At 47.9% G+C, this 22,876-nt stretch overlaps 1 protein-coding gene across 4 annotated transcripts; it reads left to right on the top strand.

Annotated features, from left to right (window-relative positions):
- Positions 1-4,049: 4,049 nt before the first annotated feature.
- On the top strand, positions 4,050-18,764 carry SLITRK3 (SLIT and NTRK like family member 3). Of its 4 annotated transcripts, XR_005107236.1 has the most exons (3): positions 4,050-8,915; positions 16,267-16,334; positions 16,991-18,764. XR_005107236.1 is itself a non-coding variant. In XM_037406661.1 (2 exons), exon 2 carries the CDS (start codon positions 5,934-5,936, stop codon positions 8,706-8,708), a length of 2,775 nt encoding a protein of 924 aa, XP_037262558.1. In that variant the 5' UTR covers positions 4,050-4,912; positions 5,873-5,933; the 3' UTR covers positions 8,709-9,044. The 4 variants fall into 4 exon arrangements, 3 of the variants coding, with proteins under 3 accessions (XP_037262558.1, XP_037262557.1, XP_037262559.1); XM_037406661.1 differs by lacking the exons at positions 16,267-16,334; positions 16,991-18,764 and having other exon boundaries at positions 4,050-4,912; positions 5,873-9,044; XM_037406660.1 differs by lacking the exons at positions 16,267-16,334; positions 16,991-18,764 and having other exon boundaries at positions 4,050-4,211; positions 4,326-9,044.
- Positions 18,765-22,876: the final 4,112 nt, after the last annotated feature.

The raw sequence follows: 22,876 nt of genomic DNA on the forward strand, positions 1-22,876 counted from the left end.
CAATTTGTAATATACAAACCCAAGAATATTTGAAAGCTTCCTTAAAAAAACATATACATATATATACACACACACACACATATATATAGATATGAAGCGGGAGGGAGGTATCTCATTTTAAAATTTATCTATCTGAAGACACCAGACAAATGGAAATCTCATGGGGACACAGGAGGGGTCACCAGACCAGTGAAGGCATCTTAAGCCCTTGCTCTGGGAGGCTCAGCTCTGAGCCCAGTCCAGGCAGACTAAAGGCGTTACCAGATGTCTGCCTCTCCCAGCCTCTGCAGCTACGGATGCTCCTGCCCAGGACCACTCTGTGTGCTGGAGAGTTACAGCACTGTATTTTCCACAGCCCAGTGCTCTGGCATTTCCTCCTAATTCAAGGGTTTCCACATTACACCAATGAAGCCCCCCAAGGTGGGGAGCCCCACGGGAAGCCCCCTCCGAGCCACAGGCCTCGCCCTGCACCCTGGCAGGGGCACACGAGCATCTCCCTCTGGAGCACCCGGCTGGCAGCTCTCCCCAACAAGTGCATGTGTGGTTTGCGTCACGGATTAATCAGCATCAGCGCCTGCTCGTGCCTCTCTGCTCCCCCTCCCAGGCTGAGGTTCCCCCATATTCACCTGTGCCGACACAACCCAGAAGCTCCAGGCAATCCCCCGTCCTCCTTGCCAGCGGTGCAGGGCAATCCCCCCCGCTGCAGTCATTGCAACACAGCCGGAGCCCAGGCGCTGGCTGCACCTAAAGCCAACCGTCCCACACTCGGATCCAGAACCTCTAAACTATTCCCTGGCTTTAACAAAATATAGAGAGCCAGGAAACAGCTCCAATCTATAATAATTACAAAAGAGTTTCCCTTGCCCTTGCACTATTTATTGCTTTTGCCCTTACCATACATTGCTTGAGACAGAAGAGGCTATTAAAGAGCCGAATATTTCTTCCTGGACAGGCAGGGTGAGCTTTGGTAGAAAACTCCCTCTTTTTCTCAGCCGTTGCCACTTCTACCAGGAAGGGAAGGGGCTGATTGATGCCGCAGACTGAACGAAGCATTAAACGGCTGCGTTGCAATGACTGCAGCGGGGGGGAATGGTCACCTCCAGTGGAATCGTCATGCTGTAATGATACTTTCGGAAAGGTACACTAATTGTTCGAGCATCCTTTTCTAATTTGTTACAAAGGTTGTCTGTGGCTTCTCTCTCCCTTATTTTCACAAGGCTGTTGGGGGGGCGGGGGGAGGAAGGTTCGTTTCAGTAATTACAACTGAGGCTGGAAGGAGGCCGGTGGGAGGGCACCTGCCAGCCTCCCACCCAGATGACATGCATCTTCACTGGCTCCACAGCTCCAGGACAGGGTTTTGCAAGGAAACTGGTGGCTTGCCAATAATAATAATAATTATTATTATTAATAACCGAGTGATGTCCTAATCGTGGTTACATCAGTTGGTGGTACCCTGAGCTCCTGCCAGTCACACTCAGGCTGGTGCTGCTCTGGCAGGTTGTAGCGGCAGGGGCAGGGGCAGGGGCAGGGGCAGGGGCAGGGAGGCCGTGGGCTGCATGGCGGGAGGGGGTCCGGGGGCACCTCCGTGATTCCCATCTCCTGGCTGGGGGAACCAGGGGACATAGGTCCCCCAACCCGGCCCAACCTGAGGGGAGCCCCCCCTCCTCTTCAGCCGGCTGCCAGTGGAAGCGGCAGAAAGGATGCCCGGGGGCGGTGAGGGACCGTGTCCCTGCTCCCCCCAAGGACATCCCGTGGGGGCGCAGCCAGGCAGGGGGCGGGGGCGGGGGCAGGGGCGGGGGGGGGAGGGCTGGGGGGCGGCGGGGGATCCGCTGCCATCCCGGAGGAGCCCTGCAGCGCTCTCTGATTTGCATTCAAGGGCCATCCCCTCCCACCCCCCCCACCCCCCCTTCCCCAGCCCATCTCTGCAAAACTTGCAGGCAGGAGCCTTGGAGGGGTGCTGAGCCCTATTCGGGGGCATTTCGGAAAGTTGCCGGCTGGGGGGAGCGGCAGTGCAAGGGCGGGGCAGGATGGGTGCAGCCCCCCCGCCGGCCCCCCGCCCAGCCGGAGCACCACCAAAACACAGCGGGGTGCAAGGGGGGCAGCTTGCATAGATCGTTCCTCTGACTTGCTGCTAAAGCCGCTGCGCGAGTTTCACGAGAACAAACTGTTGTGATTTCCCTTTTCGCCCTTTTTCTCCCCCGACCCTCTTTTTCAAAGGCGGGTGTCAGGAGCATGGTGCCTGCTGGTACCCCGTGTTGCTCCCGCGTCACAAAATGAATGATGCAGCAATTTAATTAGGAAGGAGCGGTGCGTCCATATTGCAACAGCTAAAGGAGAGCTTCGCAGGCGGGGAAAAGATTGTGCACGTCCGCGGGCGCGGAGGCAGCGCCCCTGGGCGCGGAAAGGGCCGTCGGAGCGGCTGGAGGCCGCGGGGCCCCCGGGCTCACCCGCCCGGCCGCCCCCGCAGCTTTGCCCGGCAACTTTTCGCTCCCGACCCGCGGTTCCAGCTCAGCTCCCCCCCCCCCCCTTCCCCCCAGGCCGCCCCCGCGTGCGCGGAGCGGGGCCGGGCGGGGGGTACCGCGGGAGTTACGCGGCTCCCGCAGGGTGCGCAGCGTCTCAGCCCCGCTGTGCGTAAAGATACGCGCAAATGTGTGCGCGGGGATGGGTGCGCACGGCTGTGCGTGCGGGGGGGGTGGGGGGTGCGCGCACGGGTGCGCACGGCGGGGATGCAAAAGGCGTCGCGGGGGGCACCTCCCTGCCCTGCCCGCAGCCCTGCCCCCCGGCGGGGGGGCGACCCGGGGGGGGAGACCCCGCAGCGCACACACACACCGCTACACCCTACACCCCGGGCTCCCACCTCCCCGCCGCATCTCGCCCGCCAACTTTCAGCCACGGGCGAAGCCGCGCAAGCCTCCCGCTGCGCTCCCCTCCGCGGATCCCCCCCCCCCCGCCCCAACGGGGCCAACCGCCCCCCGCGCTGCCCCGTTACCTGCCTGCGGCGCTCGAGGCGGGCAGATAGGGGCCGCCGGCGCTGCTCTCCGCGGGCGCGGCCCTCCGCCTGCGCGCAAACTCCGCGGAGGCGGCCGCGCCGGGTGGAAGGATGCGAGAGGTGCCGGGTGTCTCCCCCGAGGGTTTTGGCTTTGCCGGCGTGGCGGGCGGAAGGCTGCTGGCTGCTGGCGAGGCGACGAGGCTGGAGGCGCGGCACGGCACCGGGACAGGAGGGGACAGAGCCGGGGGGGGACGGGCGGAGGAGGCGCCGGGCTGCGCGGGGGGGCGCCGGGCCGGGACCCCGCTGCCCCTCGCCGGGACCCTCCGAGCTGCTCGCCGCAGCAGCCCCCCCGGCAGCTGGGCTGGTGCTTGCGGTCAGAGCATCTTTGATTTCCTCCTAGTTGGGCTTCTTTTTTTTTTTTTTTCTTTCCTTTTTTTTTTTTTTTTTTTTTTATAGACAGGGAGGGGGGTGAAAATTGTGACCCATCCCGGCGGTTTTTTTCCTCTCTGATTCTTCTTGGGTTTTTTTTTTCCTCCCCCATCTGCTCTTTTCCCACTTCCCCTCCGCCAACCAGCCCCCTCCTTTCCTCTTAAAAAAAAAAAGGCAGGGAAGGGGGGGGGGGGAGGGGGAAATGTATAGTCAGGGCTTCCCAAATGCGCGCCCCCGACCTGGTGCCAAGCGCGCCCCCTTCATTTGTTCCCCTTCTTGAAGCTCATTTTCATGACGTGGAAAAGCCTGATCCAGGGCAACAACAGCACACACACAGACACACACACCCGCACACCCGCACACGCACACTCACGCACACACCCAACACCCGCACCCGCACGGCCCGGGCAGCGCAGCCCGAGCTCCGCCGCGCCCCAGCCCTGCCGCTCCGCTGCCGGGGCCCGGGAAGGCGGCGGCGGCGGCGCTGGAGCCTGCAGCAGCCCCTCTCCTCCCTCCTCCATTGAGTGTGCCAAACAGCAGCTCTGCATCCTAAAGAAGATCATTGAGGGGCTCATTGCATTCCCAGCACGTCTCAGGCTTGCTTCTTTTTTTTTTTTTTTTTTTTTTTTTTTTCCTTTTGCCTCAGCTTCAGCAGGAGTAGAGAGAGAGGGAGAGAGAGAGACACAGAGAGGGAGAGGCAGAGAGAAACCAGCAATCTTTAAACTCGAGCTTTTTTTTTTCCCCTTAGCCTCTTTTTTTTGTAAAGATGTGCTAAAATCTCTCCTGCAAACCGGTAAGTACAACCTTTCTGGATCCTTTTGTTTCCGCCTAGGGTCAAAGACACCCCCTCTTCCAAAAAGAAGATATAATAATCCTCTTTATTTATTTTTTAATTTTTTTATTACAGCCTTTGCAGAAGAGAAAGAACTTAAGTGGCTAATATTTTGCAAAGGAGACAGAGAGACTGATACTGCAATGTAGCTCTCATCTCTCTCCCTTCTTCCCAATTAGATGCTGGTTTTAATTGCAGAGGGTATTTCTCTTTTCATGCTTTCAACCATCTCCTCTTTCCCACAGGGGAGGGTTTCATTTGCAAGTTGATCCTAAGGATTTCTGTTCCTCTGGCATTTCTCTCCCCTAAATGCATCTTTCTGCTCTCAAGTTTGCGGATGGAGGGCAAAATTTTCTAGTTCTTACACAAGGAAGGCAAAAAGGACCTTTTCTATTGAAAGATTAAGACTAAAAGCAACGATCGCTCTGAATAATTCTAATGGGCATTTCAGTGATTCAAGGAAGGCTGCATCACCGCCGTTATTATTACCATCCTTAGCATTTCTCTGTGCCCGTACATTTAAAATATCTGGTGAAAGGAAGGGTGAAACCATATGTTGAAGGAGCTGCATCTCATTAGTACAGTATTATTTTCATCCGATTGGAGAAGAATGGTGTCCTCATTCGGAAACGTATATAGTAGGATAGATAATTTGTCGGCTGGTAAGTGTCAAGGTATTTTTTTTCTTCCACTTTCAGCTTTTTAACCGGGTCTCCTGCTTGGTCCTGGGGGCACAAAATACCCTAATCCAAGGCAGGCTGAGTGTTTCAATCCTAGGTGCCTCTTCAGCTGTCACTTCCCTTTAGATCTGCTGATCGCATGGGCATGTGCTTTAGAAAGATTAATCATCTCTAAATGCTTTAATCAGCTAAAATGACTAATATGTGGTATGTATTTATCTGATAATATACCAGTTGCATTAATTCATCGGTGCATTTGAAACGGGAAGCTTTTCTTTTAAATCGGGGTTGTTAACTATTTACTGTTTTAAAGATATTGTGGGGATTTGTGAAGGGAACCGTTTTGCCAGGGACATCAGCAAACCTTGCACATTCCTGTGAACTTGCGTATGGAATATATCGAGCTGGGAGGGAGAGGGATTCAAGGACTGGGATTCAATAACTTTGGGAGTTTGCATGTATGAAAGATGTAGTGCGACACCAGAGAAATCTGCCCACTGGTTATTTCCCCCCCTCCCCGTAGTTAATGCGGGCTACGATGGCTACAAAGCTCAAATTGCGAACAAGTATGAAATACCTGTACTTCTAAACACCGGTCCGACAGTGGAAAACATGTAAAGACGCAACACGTTCAGCCTGTGTGCTCATGTTGCTGTGTGGGTCTGCATGTGCTGTCCTCTTTATAGGTGGCATTTACCAAAGGGGGGGGGGGGGCGGGGGGGACAGGGGAGGCTGATATCGCGTGATTAAACCTTCTAACATCTCTTAAGTATAAATCAGGGCAAGGCTCACCCATCCGACACCCCTAGAGTTGGCTGTGAACGTCTGCCAACAATTGCTGAACTTTCCAGGAGCTAACAGAAGTCTAGCAGGTAGGGGCTTAGTGACAAGAGCGGGGCCAGGACGGAAATACTGAAATGTGCATTTTTCTTCCCATTGCAGTTTGGTAAACAGCAACAAATGATGAAACCCTTCCACGGCAGAGACGCTTCATAAAGGAAGGATGTTGTGGATAATTCTTCTAAGCACAATTGCTCTAGCATGGACTACACCAATTCCCTTGATAGAGGACTCGGAGGAACTCGATGAGCCCTGCTTTGATCCATGTTACTGTGAAGTGAAAGAGAGCCTTTTCCATATACATTGTGACAACAAAGGATTTATAAATATTAGTCAGATAACAGAGTCGTGGTCGAGACCTTTTAAACTTTATCTGCAGAGGAATTCCATGAGGAAATTGTACACCAACAGTTTTCTTCACTTGAACAATGCTGTGTCTATTAACCTTGGGAACAATGCACTGCAGGACATTCAGACGGGGGCTTTTAACGGGCTCCGAGTCCTGAAGAGGTTGTATTTGCACGAAAACAAATTGGACATTTTCAGAAACGACACTTTCCTGGGTTTGGAAAGTCTGGAATATCTGCAGGCAGATTACAATGTCATCAAACGGATTGAAAGCGGGGCATTTCGAAACCTAAGCAAATTGAGGGTCCTTATCCTAAATGACAATCTTATCCCCATGCTTCCCACCAATTTATTTAAGTCTGTGTCCTTAACCCACTTGGACTTGCGCGGGAACCGGCTAAAAGTCCTTTCGTACCGTGGGATGTTGGACCATATTGGCCGGAGCCTGATGGAGATCCAGCTGGAGGAGAACCCGTGGAACTGTACGTGTGAGATCGTGCAGCTGAAGAGCTGGCTGGAGCGCATCCCCTACACCGCCCTGGTGGGGGACATCACCTGTGAGACCCCCTTCCACTTCCATGGGAAGGACCTGCGGGAGATCAAGAGAAGTAAGCTCTGCCCCATGCTGTCCGACTCGGAGGTGGAAGCCAGCCTGGGCATCCCCCAGCTGTCGTCCAGCAAGGAGAACGCGTGGCCTACGAAGCCTTCCTCCATGCTGTCCTCCTTCCATTTCACCGCTTCCTCTGTTGAGTACAAAACGTCCAACAAGCAGCCCAAGCCCACCAAGCAGCCCCGGGCGCCTCGCCCCCCCCCGACGTCCCGCGGCCTGTACCCCGGGCCCAACCAGCCGCCGGTGGCTGCCTACCAGACCCGGCCCCCCATCCCCATCATCTGCCCGACCGGCTGCTCTTGCAGTTTGCACATCAATGACCTGGGCCTGACGGTCAACTGCAAGGAGCGCGGGTTCCACAACATCTCCGAGCTCCTGCCCAGGCCCTTGAACGCCAAGAAGCTGTACCTGAGCGGGAATTTGATCCAGAAAATCTACCGCTCCGATTTCTGGAATTTTTCCTCCTTGGATCTCTTGCACCTGGGGAACAACCGCATCTCCTACGTGCAGGACGGGGCTTTTATCAACCTGCCGAATCTCAAGAGCCTCTACCTGAACGGCAACGACATCGAGCGGCTCACCCCGGGCATGTTCCGGGGCCTGCAGAGTTTGCATTATCTGTACTTCGAGTACAACCTGATCAGGGAAATCCAGCCGGCAGCCTTCAGCCTCATGCCCAACCTGAAGCTCCTCTTCCTCAACGACAACCTGCTCCGCACCCTGCCCACCGACGCCTTCGCCGGCACCTCCCTGGCCCGCCTCAACCTGCGCAACAACCACTTCTTGGCGCTGCCGGTGGCCGGGGTGCTGGAGCACCTCCACGCCATCGTCCAGATCGACCTGAAGCTCAACCCCTGGGACTGCACCTGCGAGCTGGTGCCGCTCAAGCAGTGGCTGGAGGCGCTCAGCTCCGTCAGCGTGGTGGGCGAGGTGCTGTGCGCCAGCCCCGAGCCCCTGGCGCGCCGCGACCTGCGCTCCCTGGAGCTGGCGGCGCTCTGCCCCGCCGCCCTGCGCCCCGCCGCCGCCGCCGCCTCGCCCCCCGCCGCCCCGCCGCCGCCCGCCGCCACCGGCGCCGCCGCCTACGAGCTGCCGCCGCCCGCCGCCGCCGTGCCGCTCTCCGTCCTCATCCTCAGCCTGCTCGTCCTCTTCTTCTCCGCCGTGCTGGTGGCCGCCGGGCTCTTCGCCTTCGTGCTGCGCCGCCGCCGGCGGAAGCTGCCGTTCCGCGGCCCGCGGGCGGAGGCGGCCGACCTGGGCGGGGTGCCGCTGCGCTGCCCGCGGCTCTTCGAGGAGGGCGGCGGCGGCGGCGGCGGCGGCGGCGGCGGCGGCGGAGGGGAGCGCTCCCCGGAGAAGGCGCCCCCGGCGGGCCACGTCTACGACTACATCCCGCACCCGGTGACCCAGATGTGCAACAACCCCATTTACAAGCCGCGGGAGGAGGAGGAGGACGTGGCGGGCGGCGGCGGGGAGGCGGCCGAGCTGCTGCGGGGCGGCGGCGAGCGCTTCGCCCACGCCGCCGCCGCCGCCGCCGCCGGCGGGCAGGAGCCGGGCACCAACTACCGCACCTTGCTGGAGAAGGAGCAGGAGTGGAGCCTGGCCGTGTCCAGCTCGCAGCTCAACACCATCGTGGCCGTGCACCCCCAGCACCCCGCGGGCGGCGGGCTGGCGGCGGGCGGCGGCGGGCTGGCGGCGGCGGGGGGCGGCCCGCGGGACCGCGACCGCCCGCCGCCCTGCGCCGTAGGGTTCGTGGACTGCCTGTACGGCACCGTGCCCAAGCTGAAGGAACTGCACGTCCACCCCCCTGGCATGCAATACCCGGACCTCCAGCAGGACGCCAGGCTCAAAGAAACCCTCCTCTTCGCGGCCGGCAAGGGCTTCTCAGACCACCAAACCCCCACAAGCGAATACCTCGAGTTAAGGGCCAAACTCCAAACCAAGCCGGATTACCTCGAAGTCCTGGAGAAGACCACGTACCGGTTCTGACCGCCGCCCCGCCGCCCGCCCCGGCACCGCCGCATGCGAGTAGAGGATACAGCTGTGTGCTCTCCCCCGCCAGATGTGCGCGCCGCGGGGAAGGGCTGTTCTCAGATCATTAATCGATGAAGTGCCTTCGCAGACTTTTGCCAGCAGATGTTAATCAATCATTATTTTTTATACTGAAACTGAGACTTTGACTGTGCCATGTCTAAGGTATATAATTATTATTATTATTATTATCGGGGATCTTTGTATTGATCCTGATTAAGTAAATTCTATGTGTGTCTCTCTTTTTTTCTTCGTTGTTTTTTTGTTTTTGGTTTTTTTTTTACTTTTCCTTTACTGTTGGTTTTATTCTTCGTTTTATTGTTTGTTTCTGGTGTTTCGGTTGTTTGTTTGGTTTTTTCGCTTTTCTTTTCCGTTGCAGTAAACTTTCTTTATATTTTCCCTTGGAGGGGAGGGGGAGGGAAGATGGCATTTTGTGGCTTGCTTTCTTCTTGCCCATCATGGCACAGATTCTGTACATTTATTTAAAAAAAATGCAAAGAAGCAAACGAGCGCAGTTTGCTGCATGCCTGGAAACTGCAAGAGGGAAGGGAGGGGAGGTTCTTGCTCGAATGTCTCACTTTTGTCTCTCTCCCTCCCTCGCACGCACACTCACCCTCGCCCTCACCCTCACCGCCACCCTCGCCGCCAGCCCGGCCCCGCCGCGCAGCGCCCGGTGGCCGCGGGGTGCCGGTGGCCGCGGGGGGGGGGATCCCGTGGGCTGGGGGAAGCCAGCCGGAGCCGAGCAGCCCCGAGGTTGTAAGCACGTGGCGCACACACCTAGGGGATGCTCGTCATGACGCCATGGTTTTTTGGAGGACATCCTCACTTTCCTAATAAAAGCAACATGCAAGTATACAGGAAAAAAAAAAAAAAAAAAAAAGAAAAAGAAAAAGAAAAAAAAAAGCTACTGGGCACCTATCACTAACAGCTTTGTAGGAAGCACTTTTAATGTTTTCTCTCATACACACATACACACACACACACAGACACAAAGGTACAACAATGTGCATATATTTATTCTGTAATTTCAAGTGAATATAAATTGTAAAGGTAATGTTTAATCATTGTACAGTGATGCGTCTGGTATAGCTTTCCTAATAAAACGTTTTGAAAAAAATGCATATATATATATATATACACCCCCATATATATATATATATCGGAATACAAAGCTTGAACCTGAAACTTCAGCTTCCCCCTACTGAGGTTTTCTTCCTCCACCTTAACCTTGAAAGCTATTTTACTAATAACAACAGTTCGGTGCACTGTGATGTTAACAGAGAAAACCCCTGTACAGCTTCTCTTGCCAAGATACCACCCGAGACTTGTAAAAATCCGATTTACAATGCGTGTTCCCCGCTGCGCGGTACTGACGGCCGTTCCCCCGGAGTTAACAGTCGGCAGCAAAATTGAGACCGTCCTGGCGTGGCGTTCCTGGCTGTCCTGCCCCGGTAGCAGAGGAAGGCACTGCTGCGGGTGTTCCTCCTCCTCGCACTCGCAGTAAATGCGAAGCGAGCGGTCCGAGGTGGGGCGAGGGGCGGGGGGGAGGGGGGGGGGTGTTGGAATTGAAGCGCAGTTCAGATTTTGGGAAAAGGTGAAGCCGTCTGGAAAAGGATCCCAACGGCTCGGGTCAAGCCGGCCCCCCTCCCCGCAGCCGGGGCGGCGCCGCTCCTGCCGTGTGCTCCCCGCTGAGACCGGGCCGAGACCAAAGACGATCGGATTTCCCATCCCCGGGAAGGTCCCGGTTGGTATCTTGTCCCCGTTGTGGTACCTCGGGCCCCGGGCCGGGGCAGGCGGCGGCGAGCTGCTCCGTGCGGCCGCCAGGTGGCGCCGCTGCCCCAGCGCTGGCGGCCGCGGCGGGGCGGGAGCGCGGGGGGACCCGGGCGGCTCCGCTCCCGCTCCGGTCCCGCTCCCGCTCCCGGCCCGCTGAATGTACCCCCCGGGGTGTCTCACACCGGGGTCGCGAAGAGGAGAGCCCGTAGCCGGGCGCCTGTGCCACCGAGGCGCTACCCTAAGGACCTACTGAGTTTTATAAGGAAATATCCAATATATCTACAAATAATCATTTGTCTTAACGGAATGGCGGTCACGGTAATTTATCCAGGTGAACTGCGTTAGTTTTTTGCTCCCTAGTGCGTTAAAAAGGTATTCCCCCAGGGCATTTCTCCTGGATATTGTCAGGGGACTGAGGACCCCTGACTGCTGGGGTACAGAGCGTGGTGTCCCCCCCGGACCCAGCTGTCCCTCCTTCCTCCAGGGGAACAACCTGGTTTCACCCAGCACAATCATTTTCATGGAGCTAAACCCATGAATACTTGTTTTCACCCCGAGTGTCGCTATTTATAGCTTCAGCGGGTCCACTTGTCGCAGGCTTTTTTTGTCAGGTCGTCTTGGAGAGGCAGCTGGGTGGGACAGAAGTCGGGTCCCAGCCCTGGTGGTAGCTGTTTGTGTCTGGAGATGGACAGGCAGCTCCCAATAGCTGTAATTCTGGCATCTGCTCCATAGTATTAGTAAAAATATCATGCATTTGAATTTCCCAGATTCCTCTGTTGAGTTGATAGCATTTTGTTACTACTGCCTTCAGCTGTAATCTGTTGGGATTTGTTCATTTGCCTTTTTTTTTTTTTTTTTTTTTTTTTATGGCTAGCAGAAGAGCATGCACGTGTTAAAAGTAACAAACATCAGAGTGCAAAGGCCAGATCCTTCTTATGATAATCGTAATAATCACATTGATAAGACTACATGCAAGTAGTGCGTAGAGCTGTATCAGTTTGGTTAAAGTACAACCCCTAGTGAGAGTGGTGCTGTATACATTTGGCAATGTCACCAAACCCCCAGGTGTTCATACTTGTATCCAAATATAGTAAAGCCAGTTGCAAATAATGTTTATATTTTAATTAAACTGCAGAAAGGCAAGAGAATTTCAACATAACTATAGGTAGTAACCTCACCCGCAAATGGTGAAGAAATCTATTTATTCAGTGGAAATAAATTTGTTCTATGAGAATGGAATTTTGTATTAAAAGAGATAATTTTTGGCTTACGTTGAGTTATTTTTCTTTCCTTGTGTAGGAAACTTCCTTTTCCTTGTGTACTGAAATCATTTGGGGATGATTCGCTCTGGAAGTGTTGACAATGTTTAACTGTGATAACTAATGTGTGTTATGATGACTTTGAGTTTGCTATTTCATTGCCTGAGCTGAGGCTGAGTGGGTGGTAGTGTTACTTGCCACTGCAGGAAACAAAAGTGGATCCATCATCTCTGATCTGTGGTGGGTGACTCTTTACGTGCTTCGACCTGGGTTACTCCTAATGAACAGGGAGCATTAATGAAAATTATACCATTATCAGCGGTATTATTGGTAGCATTCATGATATTGGGAAGGAATCAAATAAAGTCAAATGATCTGCATTTACATTAGAGCTGTTTGATGGGATGCTATTTTAAATAAATAAATATATTTTTAGCTTATTTTGTTGTTGTACAACAAGTACCGGCTATGGGCTTCAGCAGTTCAGATTGTGGTGGTGCTCAGAACCTGGCAGTCAATCTTTCATCACTTTGGTTTTATTCACTCATTGACTAAATTGAAATTCTTCCCACAGGTGGAAAAGAAAAAAAAAGGCCAGGTAAGTCCCGGTGATAGCTGAGAACAGCTGCCTACAGGGAACCAGAATGGGTAACAATGGTGCCCAGTTATCAGTGCTCTTTTGTATTTCCTGGATATTGTCATTGATGTCACCATCTTATTCTACCTGCGTTAAAAGATTTGTTTAAGACTTCTGATTGCTTCATGGATCTCTTAACTGTCTCAATAGTGAGAGAAAGGTGTTAATTTTTATGGTATGAAGAATAATCTGACTTCTGGAAAGAGATCCATCTCTGAATGTCTGTTGCAGCAAGCCAGGACCGTACTGCTCTAGTCGGGCAACTGTTACAGACAGGTCATTTCTTACGAGGTTCAGTGAATGTGGGTGAAGATGTGATAGCTCAAGATTTTGTCAGAGTCCTTTCCAGACAAAGCCGCTTTTGAGCATGACATCACAGGTCATTTGGTTTCAAGCTAGAAATGCACACTTATGTGCAACCTGTGTTCTCTGCTGTAAACTTTTACAGCAGCAGGACAGAAAGGTCTCTACAAAATGTCCGTGGGCAACACTCTACGTTTCTGAAGCACTAATGTGTGCAAGCAGGAATGTGTGAGTGCTATGCTCCTTCTGCTTTGTGCTAGTACCTACTCCACATGAACTGTTCACACGAATAAGGCATGAGGAATTGGCTTTAGGTATGATGGAAATGTTCACATTAAAAAAAAGTGTGTAGAATTTGGCTGTAAGTTTGGAAGTTCATTGCTTAGCTACGTCACTCAACCAAAGAGCATGACTTCTGGCAACGCTCCAACCACTTAGGTGTGAGCTTGTTCCAGAACTGCACTTCTTCCAAAGGCGTTAGCTTTTGCAGGGTGGATTTATGTAATCAGAAATCAGGCTGCTGCACATTGTATGTTCCTATTTTCTGAGTTTTTCAAGACTCGATTCTAAATCTGATTTCCTCGTAACTGAGTTTCACAGTGGATTTATGTATGGGTTATACAGTACAATGCACTTGTTTCCATGGGAGAAGTGAAGAGTAAATTCACCCAATATGTAGTTTCACAACTTCTTTGTGCTAACAACAGCTCTTTGTACAAAATTGTGCTGTTTTTTAAAATATATTGTAATACTGATGTGAGTGGAAATACATTTTTTTCCCAATACTTGAAAAAAATCTGTTTTATTTGGACAATAGTGTAGCTATGCCCCAATTTGAAGCCTGTTTGAGCTAGTGGAATTGGAATGCCCATGGAACCAACGCTTTGTGTGGGTTTGTACTGGAAGACCTAATTCTGCTCCCTTGAAGCCAGTGCTGAAATACCACATTACTGCTCAGTTTTACTCAACAGACTTGAATGAAGAGCAAAGTCTGGTCTCAGAAAATTACAAGTATTAAGTGGACTCAAGTATTTTCAGACAGGTGCTCCACGTGACTGTTTCAGAATAAGATGAGTAACAGTACAGAGAAAATGGTTTTGCCATCAATTTAGTAATTTTTCTGATAGATGTCATTCACAAATTAACCAAACAAGACAGTATTTGCATAAAAAAAGAAATATGAGCACCTATCAGCAGATTCAAGAAACATGGAAACTGGTACCAGAGTTTAGAGCTCATGTCATAGGTAACCAACCAGCCAACAAGATTATTAATGTAACAGTTGCAAATTATTTTGAAATACTTTATCACTGTTACCTTTTTCTTTAAAATCCAGAATATGAACAGGTACTGACAACTGTGTTTCTTTTATTTTTTAATGTTTTTTGCTCTATCCTTATAGTTTCCCACTTTTAAGATGACATACTTGTATATGCAGTTTTGTTTGGGTTGCTGGAGGAGCTGGGGGGGGTGCTGATGGAAGCGTTAGCTTTGCTGCATACAGTGTTCCCCAGAAGGCTGCTGGGGTGAAACTAGCAGGTTATCTTTGATCACTGTGAAAGTACGTGGAAACACTCCCCTGTGGTGGCATTTCTTCTGTTAAACTGGTCGATATTGTGGTGGGTTTCAGAAGTGTCAGGTGGGTCATTTTTGCGGAAAAACGGTGTGAAAAGGCTCGAAGGAATGGAGCCACTGGCATTGCTATAGGAATTCCCTGTCCCACGGTCGTACGGGCTAGTCTCTGTGGAGTGGATGTTGCATCAGCTTCTATATTTTTGAATGTCAAGGGTGTTAATCTTAAGTGTGGGGTTACTTTTAGACATTATGAAGATGTATGTATATGCAATACTAAGATGCTGGGTGCCTTAAAGAGAATAGATAATAATTAATAGAGGGCGTAGCACAATATAAAATATTAATAACTCAGTTCATATGTCATATACTAAATCTTTAATGTCCGTTTACTTTTCTTAACATCTTTATTTTTCTACTAGAATTTTCTAAATCTCTCAAGAATATCCTGTATAGTCTATGAATTCTGAAGAAATATTTTAGGTTAGCCAAGGGTTGACCCTCTCTGTATTTGGGAATTCAAACAAATACCACTAAAGGTGGAGGAATATTCCTGGCTGTGGCATGTGGCATGTTGTTGTAGCACTGTGCCAGTAAGGGACGTTCTCTGTAGTGGTGAGATTTTGCAGTAGGGCTTGAATAATTTCAAGCAGGAGTTCCTGAATTGTGATAAATCACTATTGGACTGGCAGAGATCTGAGATGAGCTACTGCTTCTGCTGCCATCCCTCTGTTGATGGTGGGACCTGATACCATTGCTGGTGGGGACTCCTGTAACAGTAATTCTAAAAAACCCCAAAGAAACTAACAAACAAAAGCAGAAGAAAGGTTTGGGAGTCTTTGTCCTACAAGGACCCTCTCATCTGAAGTTAATGACCTTCCCCAAATGTTAAAGGGACATTAGGATACCGATAATGGGAAAATGTGGGTGGGGGTTTCTTGCTTTCCTGAGCTTTACTTTGCTTTTCTGGTGACAGTGACTGGTTTGCATGTTAAAGAACTGTAGGAATGTATGTGTTAATATTTTTTCAGATCATACTTTTTCAAAACAAAGTCAATCTATCACAACAGTAGATATGTTAAACTGACATGAGTCTTCTAGAAAGCTATGTGAACCTTTGGTTTTGTACTTGGTCTTTAAGTTACTATCTATCTGTGTGTGTGTGTATATATATATATATATATAATGTCCATTTTATGAATAACCCTTGAACCAAAGTGTGTCGTTGAACTCTGGAGGCTTCGGATTTGCAAATTATGGCTAATTATTGTTGTTTTGTTGTTGTTGTTGTTCCATGATTATTTGGTTTGATTTTATTCCGAGTATGACTGGAGACAGGAAAACATTTCAGTGTGAAAATTCTCACCAGACAACACTTTTTAATAGGACTTTCAAATTTAATTCTTTCTTCTCTTTTCTTTGGAGAACTGAAGGAGCTATGGTCCAAAGAGTGTAGGAATTGCCACTCAGGCTTCAGGTTGAAATGTGTTCACTCTGCTGTGTCCACTTGTTCCTGAGAGTGCCCAGGACAGTCTGACTCAAAGGAAGGTGTAAGAAATTCCCATTACTGAGGTCACAGGGTCAGATGTGGCCAGCTGATCTGTTCCACCATTAGCTCTCACCCTGAGCAATCGGGTAGCTGGGGTACTACACCACTGGAGGTACCCATCCTGTGTGCACAGGGAGCAGGCAAGTGCTGAGCACTCAGAAACATCAAGTTGCAGTTTTTCAGTGAAAAATGAACTTTAAAAAAACTGGACATCAGTAATGGATGCTGGCCATTTAGAAGTTTGTCTCTATGTTCTTTAGAAAACTCATCCAGAGTTTCTCTGGTGCTGTTAAACTGCCCTGCAAGGGCACATCTGATCAGTCTTGGTCAAAGCACTGCTGAAAGAGATGTATAGCCAATGCATTCTTCTTAATTAGAGAGCATCGTTTCTTGTGGCATCACTTCTGTTATGTTTTCTTGCAGTGACCCCAAACCCTGGCTGCTTTGGAAAGTGGATAGTATTGGCAAGCAAAGAAATATGGCAAGTAAAGGTATTTTTTAGATCCAGTTTGTGTTAGTGTTTTCTTCAAAGAAAGGGCAAGTCATAGCTGTTGGCTCCTTGTTCTGCAGGCCCCACTGAGAATAAGTAAAGGCAGCGATTCAGGCAAAGAGTCAGTCATCGTTCAATTTGCATTTAATTCTCTCTCTTTTATACCAACAAAGTAAGAAATGTGAATGTATCTAATTTATATCTATAAATATATAGCTATTCCTCCTGTGAGCAGTGAGGGGCCATGATACTACAGCCAGTGATGATGATGGAAGGAATGCCATTGGCATCTCTGGGAGATGGGTTGAGCGGTGGCAAGTGGGAACTGTGCCAAGGCTAGTAATGCGAACGGCACCTGAAAGTCAAGCGTCTCACTGCATTAGAGACAGCTCATAACAACACGCAATTCTCTTTGAAACCTCTCTTTTTAGAGCAGGTAAACAAATATCTTACAGAATCCTCTGTTACCTGCGTTTGGCCCAAGTTCTCAACCAGCCTCCAGATTGTTGGCATTCTCAGCATTGCTTTTACCTATCTGCATGCACAGATATTCATTTGGCTGACAAGAAGTTATAGCACATCAGTTTGCACATTAACCATGTGCATGAAATGGAGACCAATTGAAAATACGGTTATCTTTGTTGGGTTTTTCTATAGAGTGGTGTTTTGCACCTCAAGACTTCATTCTGTAAGATGTGTCGACTGGATTGCCTACCTGTAACTCAGCTTTGTAAGCAGCCTCCTGAGGTTAGCCGTGGTGGTATTACATGCCTTGTGCTTTGCCAGCCCCTACAAGCCAGCCAAAGTCTGTTAAAGCCTTCAGAGCACAAAACACTGATCAGATGGATCTCTAACAGGTATGCATCAGGGATAAAGTGGAGATGTTCCATTTGCAACAACCTAAAATTAGTTGCTATTCAGTCAAAACAGTAGTAACTGCCTCCGATGTTGTCACTTCTACTGGAACAGGGCAGCTAATGTGTGTAATGGAAGTGTTGGTACTAAGTATGTACAGTATATACATATATACCGTGTGTCTATATATGTGTGCATACGTGTATGTGCTAGCATGTTAAAGCGTCAAAGTTGATTTTGGGAAAGTTCTGAGAGATTCAGGTATGCGGCTTGCTTTGGACTGTTATTAACAAGATGGGCATTTTGGTTATGAAGCTAAAAATAGCTACATTAAGACCTACTTTCTCAATGTAGGTCAGTGGAGGCACTTCTCAGACATATTAGCATTTTGGACACTTAATCTTAGCAGCATATTGCATCTCCTCGAATAGGTTAGTAGAGACAATGCAGGAGAAACTGCTGCATCTCGAGTCATTCAGAAAGGTTGCCAAGTTTCTCAGGAATAAGAATGGCAGAATAATGAGTATTATATTTAATTCAGGATGGAAAGGCAACCGTGGGGAGTTCAGCAGAGGCAACTCAGATCGTCTTGGCTCCGTGGGGGAGGAAGAATTTATAACTATAGCTAGCTAAAAAGAAGCAAGCTGTGTGTGCATTTGTGTGTATATATATATATATTTATATATATGTATATGCAAATCTGTGTATGTGTATATAACACTGCGTGTATATATGTATCTATGTATATGCCTACAATGTATAATATATGTATCTATAGATATGTATACATTTATATAAATTTATATTTCTCTATATAAATAGTCATGCAACTATGGGAAATCACATTTCAACAGTGTGTCCTTTCCTTTAAAACCCCACAACAAGCTGCATCCATTAATATCGTACTGGCATAAATGTCTTCAGTTATCTTTTCTACGTAGAAAGGACCATTGCTTTGTGGTTGAGCACAAGCCTAGAAGGTTTTTACTCTTCCAGCAGACTCTGAGTAGGTGATTAGCTGCTCCACAGCTGTTCTACATTTGTTAAATATAAGTGGTGGCCAAAATGACTCAGGGCTGGTTTAAAAAGCAAAGGAAGAGAGTTGTTTGTTGGTTGTGTTTTGGAAAGCTCTGTTATGCTCACAGAGGTCTGATGGTGGAATAGCCATGCTGGTAACTAGCATAAGTTTGTTGCTGTTAGTGTCCCAGCTACTGCTAATGGCTTCTGAATGGAGGAAAAAAAGATGAATTTCCTGCTCTAAAGTAAGTTATCTGAATTCTGATTACTTTCACTCGGTGATGTATGGATTTCCATTTAGGGTTAGGATGTTAGGCTGTAAATCAAGAATCTTAGTTCAGTGAACATCTAGTTCAAGATGTGTCTTTTATGTTATAACTGATTTTAAGTAATTTCACTTCATTATCAGAACAAGCTATACCTTGGTTCATGATAAGCTCAAAGAATTTCTCAGCTGGAAACCCATTCATATCAGGATGAATTTTGCACTTGGCTTTGGTGAGGTTGAATCAGACCAGAGTGTTTCATTGAGTGCTGACATTAAAACAATCTTGTAGTTGTGCAAATATTAACTAAAACTGTAATTTTGTAATAAAAGCAAGCCTAAAAATGACTTACTAGTTATGTATTCTATGCTTGTAACATCTTTCTATTGGTAAGACCTTTACACAGTTGCTGGGTATCGGCAAGGGTTTGGATTTTGGGCTGCTGATTATTTCTCCAAGTTTTGCCCCTGATTTGAGCTGGAACCAGCTCAGCCCCTGGAAGAATGCACCACAGTATGCTGCAGTTCAAAGGGAAAGCTGCAACGTAATGATCTTCATCAACATCCCCTAAGCTCCCCACCCTGAATGATTTTTGACAGCTGAATTGCCGCATGTGTTGTGCTGGAACACATGTAGCTCATGGTAAGGTGGATTTGTCATGATTTTTGGCTCCTGTGCTGATTGCGTGCGGGGACAGGTGCCCCATGCTCGGGGCTGGTGCTGCTGCAGAGGAACATCTTCCTGCCTCCAACACCGAGTGGTCCTACGCCGTCATGGCTATTAGAGCAGTGAGGATCTGTCATACTGCCAGTCTACAATCATTAGCAAATGGTAATGTGATTAGAAAAGAAAAGGGGGAAGAGTGGATTTTCTTTCCAAGTCCTTTGCTTCCTTTAAGGCACAAGGCAAACAAACATGAAATAATCACAGAAATCAAAATAAATACCCAGTGGTTTAAAACATAGGATATTGAATGAAACATTTCTTTTAAGCTTCTTGATTACGCTTTGCCTTATTATTTCATCTGGAGGAAATAAGCACCTTGTGGGAAAGTGCTTCCCAATCCTTTTTGCATAAATGTTACAGTGAAACTTTCGGTGATACATAGCTCTCTGTTCAAGAAAATAGGTCATTTCCATACAAATGTCATATTTTATGCAGAAAATATGCTGAATTCATATACTATCTTCTAGTTAAAGCAATCCTTTTGCTGTTTCTGTGATTTCAGCATATTTTCCCGAATGAAGACAACCAGAAGGGGAGCAGGAAAAAAGGTTATTTTTCAATTAACTCATGCAGGCCTAATGTCAGGTGAACTACTTGAAAACGGTGTCTCTGGGGCACGCAGAGGAACATCATCCTCAAATGGCTAACTTTTTTTTTTTTCAGCCAGAAGCATGAGAATTTGAGCAGAGTGTATTACAAAGCTCAGAGGGCCACTGCTTTGCTGAGCATCTGGAGACTTTGGGAACTAAGTTTTTCTGATGTCACTTGTTAAAGAAGATGCTTAGATGTCCATATCTTTGGGGAAGCAGCCATTCATACAGGAAGCCCACAGACTGAAGCCAGTAAAGGAATGAGGAATTTTGCAAATCTCATACTCTGCAGCAATCTTCCTCGCAGGATGAATTTCATCTATAATGAACCTGGGCTACACACACTATTGCTCTAAAGAAACAATAAACCAGCCCTGCTTTCTAAATAGCTGAATTTTGCCATGCCACTTTAGGAAAGGAATAGTGTGGTTTGAGGATCAGACATACAAAATCATGTTATTGCTATAGATAGACATCCACATAAATTACATGACCTAAAGCATGTAGGTGCCTAAGGCTCCACTGGCGTGAATCATTGCAGCTCTGTTGCTCTCAGTACAGCAGTGCTTGTATCCCTGTGCTGGTGAGATGACTCAAAGATGTTTGATACCCGCTGGTGTAGCAGTTTCTCTGGAGGGCTTTCCATGTAGCCAGTAGTATTTTGTTAAGTAAGTATAAAAATAAATAAGCCCAGCTTCTCATCTAGTGTGAGCTGGCGTCAGCCCAGCAAAGTGCTTAGGCTGCTCGGTGCTGGTGGGGAGCTTGACCCTGCATGTGGCAGTCTTCTCCCTTTTTACCCAGCTGGTTATTTTCTTACTGTGGGACTGCAAAGAGCTGAAGCTGTTGAGATGGGATCATCTTTGGCAGCATCAGTATCGCCTGACCTGTGGATGGGCTGTTCACTCACAAGGAGAACAGCCTTGACCCAGGCTCCTATCCAACTTCTGCACAAGCTTCTATGACCACCTAAAGCCTGCTTCTGCCCTTGTGTGTTGGGGGGTTAAGAAACATAAACACCACGCCCCCCCCCCCCCCCAAGAAAACACAAATTCCCCCTGAAAATCTCCCTTTGCCAAATCCTGTTTCAACCAATCCTTAAAGTAACTGTGAAGTGAAAAGAACTATAGAATATGCAGTAAACTTACAGGAATTGGGCTCCCACAACTCATGTGAAAACAAGATGTCTCAAAGGCCAGCCACAAAGAATAATTATCTGTTGTAAAGCGCTTAATGACTGAACAGCTTTGGAGCTGAGTACTGATGTTAACAAAAAAGAACAACAAAAAAAGCACAACCTTAGATGCAGCTTTTCGGCTGCGCTCACGAAGCCGCAGTTGTGCTGGTTATAAAGGAAGGCAACGAGCAGAGAAAGCAGCCATCAGGGAAGCTGTGGCGGTTTTATGCCCAGGACAGCACAAAGATACTCTCCTTATGACTATTACCGACTTTAGATAGGAGTGTCTGCTTATTCTTTCATGGTGTCCCTCCTGAGCCGTGAGGCCCTCCCTTGCTGTTCAGCCTCTCCCCAGGTGTTGCTCTCCCTGTCCATGGAGGTTGTGTTTGCAGAAGGGGTGTAATCCTGGAGAGCACAGTCTTCTGCTCAAAACGCCGCCCTGAATCAGCAAAGCTTGGCTCAAATGCAGCAGCGAGCGTTGGCTCATGCGTAAGCAGGTGGTAAGTGCCTTCCTGAAAAGGGACCTGAGATCTCACTGCTTTACTGCTAAAGGATGTGTTAAACTCCTATAAAAGAAAACTGTATAAAAAAAAATAATTCACAGTAATAATAATGATAAAGCTCTATATAACACGTTTTCGTTAACAAATAAGCAGGTACTGACCGCCAAGGTCTTGTCTGGAATATGAGACACCTACCCATTTTTTCTCTGACAGTGTCTTTATTTTTCTTCCTCTTTCCTCTCTAAATCATATTGGTACAGGCTCATCCTACTTTAATGATATGTCATTTGTTTCCCAAGCAGTGTATGGGAAAGTGATCTTAAGAGGTTCATATCTTAAGTACAGCAAGACATTCCCACAGAGAAGTCTATCCCGCCCGTTAATCTTATCTGGAGCTTTGGCTGATTGTGTTGTATCTAAAAGTTTAGATATTTAAAATTAATTAGAATTTAACTGGAACTAAGCTTCTGTTCCCAATTTCCTGTCTCCATGGGGAAGACAGCAAAAAATTCCTATCTCATAAAATTAATATGAGTATAATGTGTATTATTAGATGTCCAGATACTCTATTTAACAGAACGTTGCATATATATAAAAAAATGGAACAAGTACATTACTGGTATTTTTTTATAGTGAAGGGATTTTAAGAATGATGTAAAAATTAAACAAGTTAAATCATTATTATCAAAATAATTATTAACTTATCAAAACACTGAGCTATGGTAATAAATCACTGACAGCTCTGGATATTCAGGTGACAGTGTTAGGCCCTGATGGAAAAGGATCAAGTTCTGAACAGTTAAGATAGTGATGATGATTTTTCACCTCCAAAATTTTCTGCTGAAAAATATCAGCTTTTAATTGGAAAACAAAATCCTAAAACTGGTATTTTTTATTTTTTAATGATTATTTGGTAGCTGAAAAAAAGTGACTCCTTCAATGTTGCTGCAAACCAAAATCTTTTCAACATTGCTTTCATCTTAAGAGAACACATTTTTCAGCTTAAGAAAACTCCTTTTTGAAGCATAGAGGAGCTTTCTGAAAATAATACTAATCTAGAAGAAAACTTTTTAAACAAGACTTTCTACCAATAAAGTGGGGTTTTTTTCCCCTCTTTTATTACAAATAATATGCTTTTATGTGATTTAGTTTGTGTAAATTTTGTTTGTAGGAAAAAAATAGTATCTTTAATCTTGCTGGTATTATGGAGGAAAAAACACTCAGGCACATGAAAGTTTTGTTACCTGTGCTCAAAAACTGTCTATCTGTATCAATTTTTGTAATAAAAGACATTACATGTTCTATAATGTCAGTAATTGGCTGCTTCAGGAAGAGATAAAGCTGGATAATAAATGAACAAAGTATCAGAGGAAAGACTAACAGAAGGACTGCTGGCAAAGGGCTTAAAGTTC

Source organism: Falco rusticolus, chromosome 13 (assembly GCF_015220075.1).
Source record: "Falco rusticolus isolate bFalRus1 chromosome 13, bFalRus1.pri, whole genome shotgun sequence".
Lineage (NCBI taxonomy): Eukaryota > Metazoa > Chordata > Aves > Falconiformes > Falconidae > Falco > Falco rusticolus.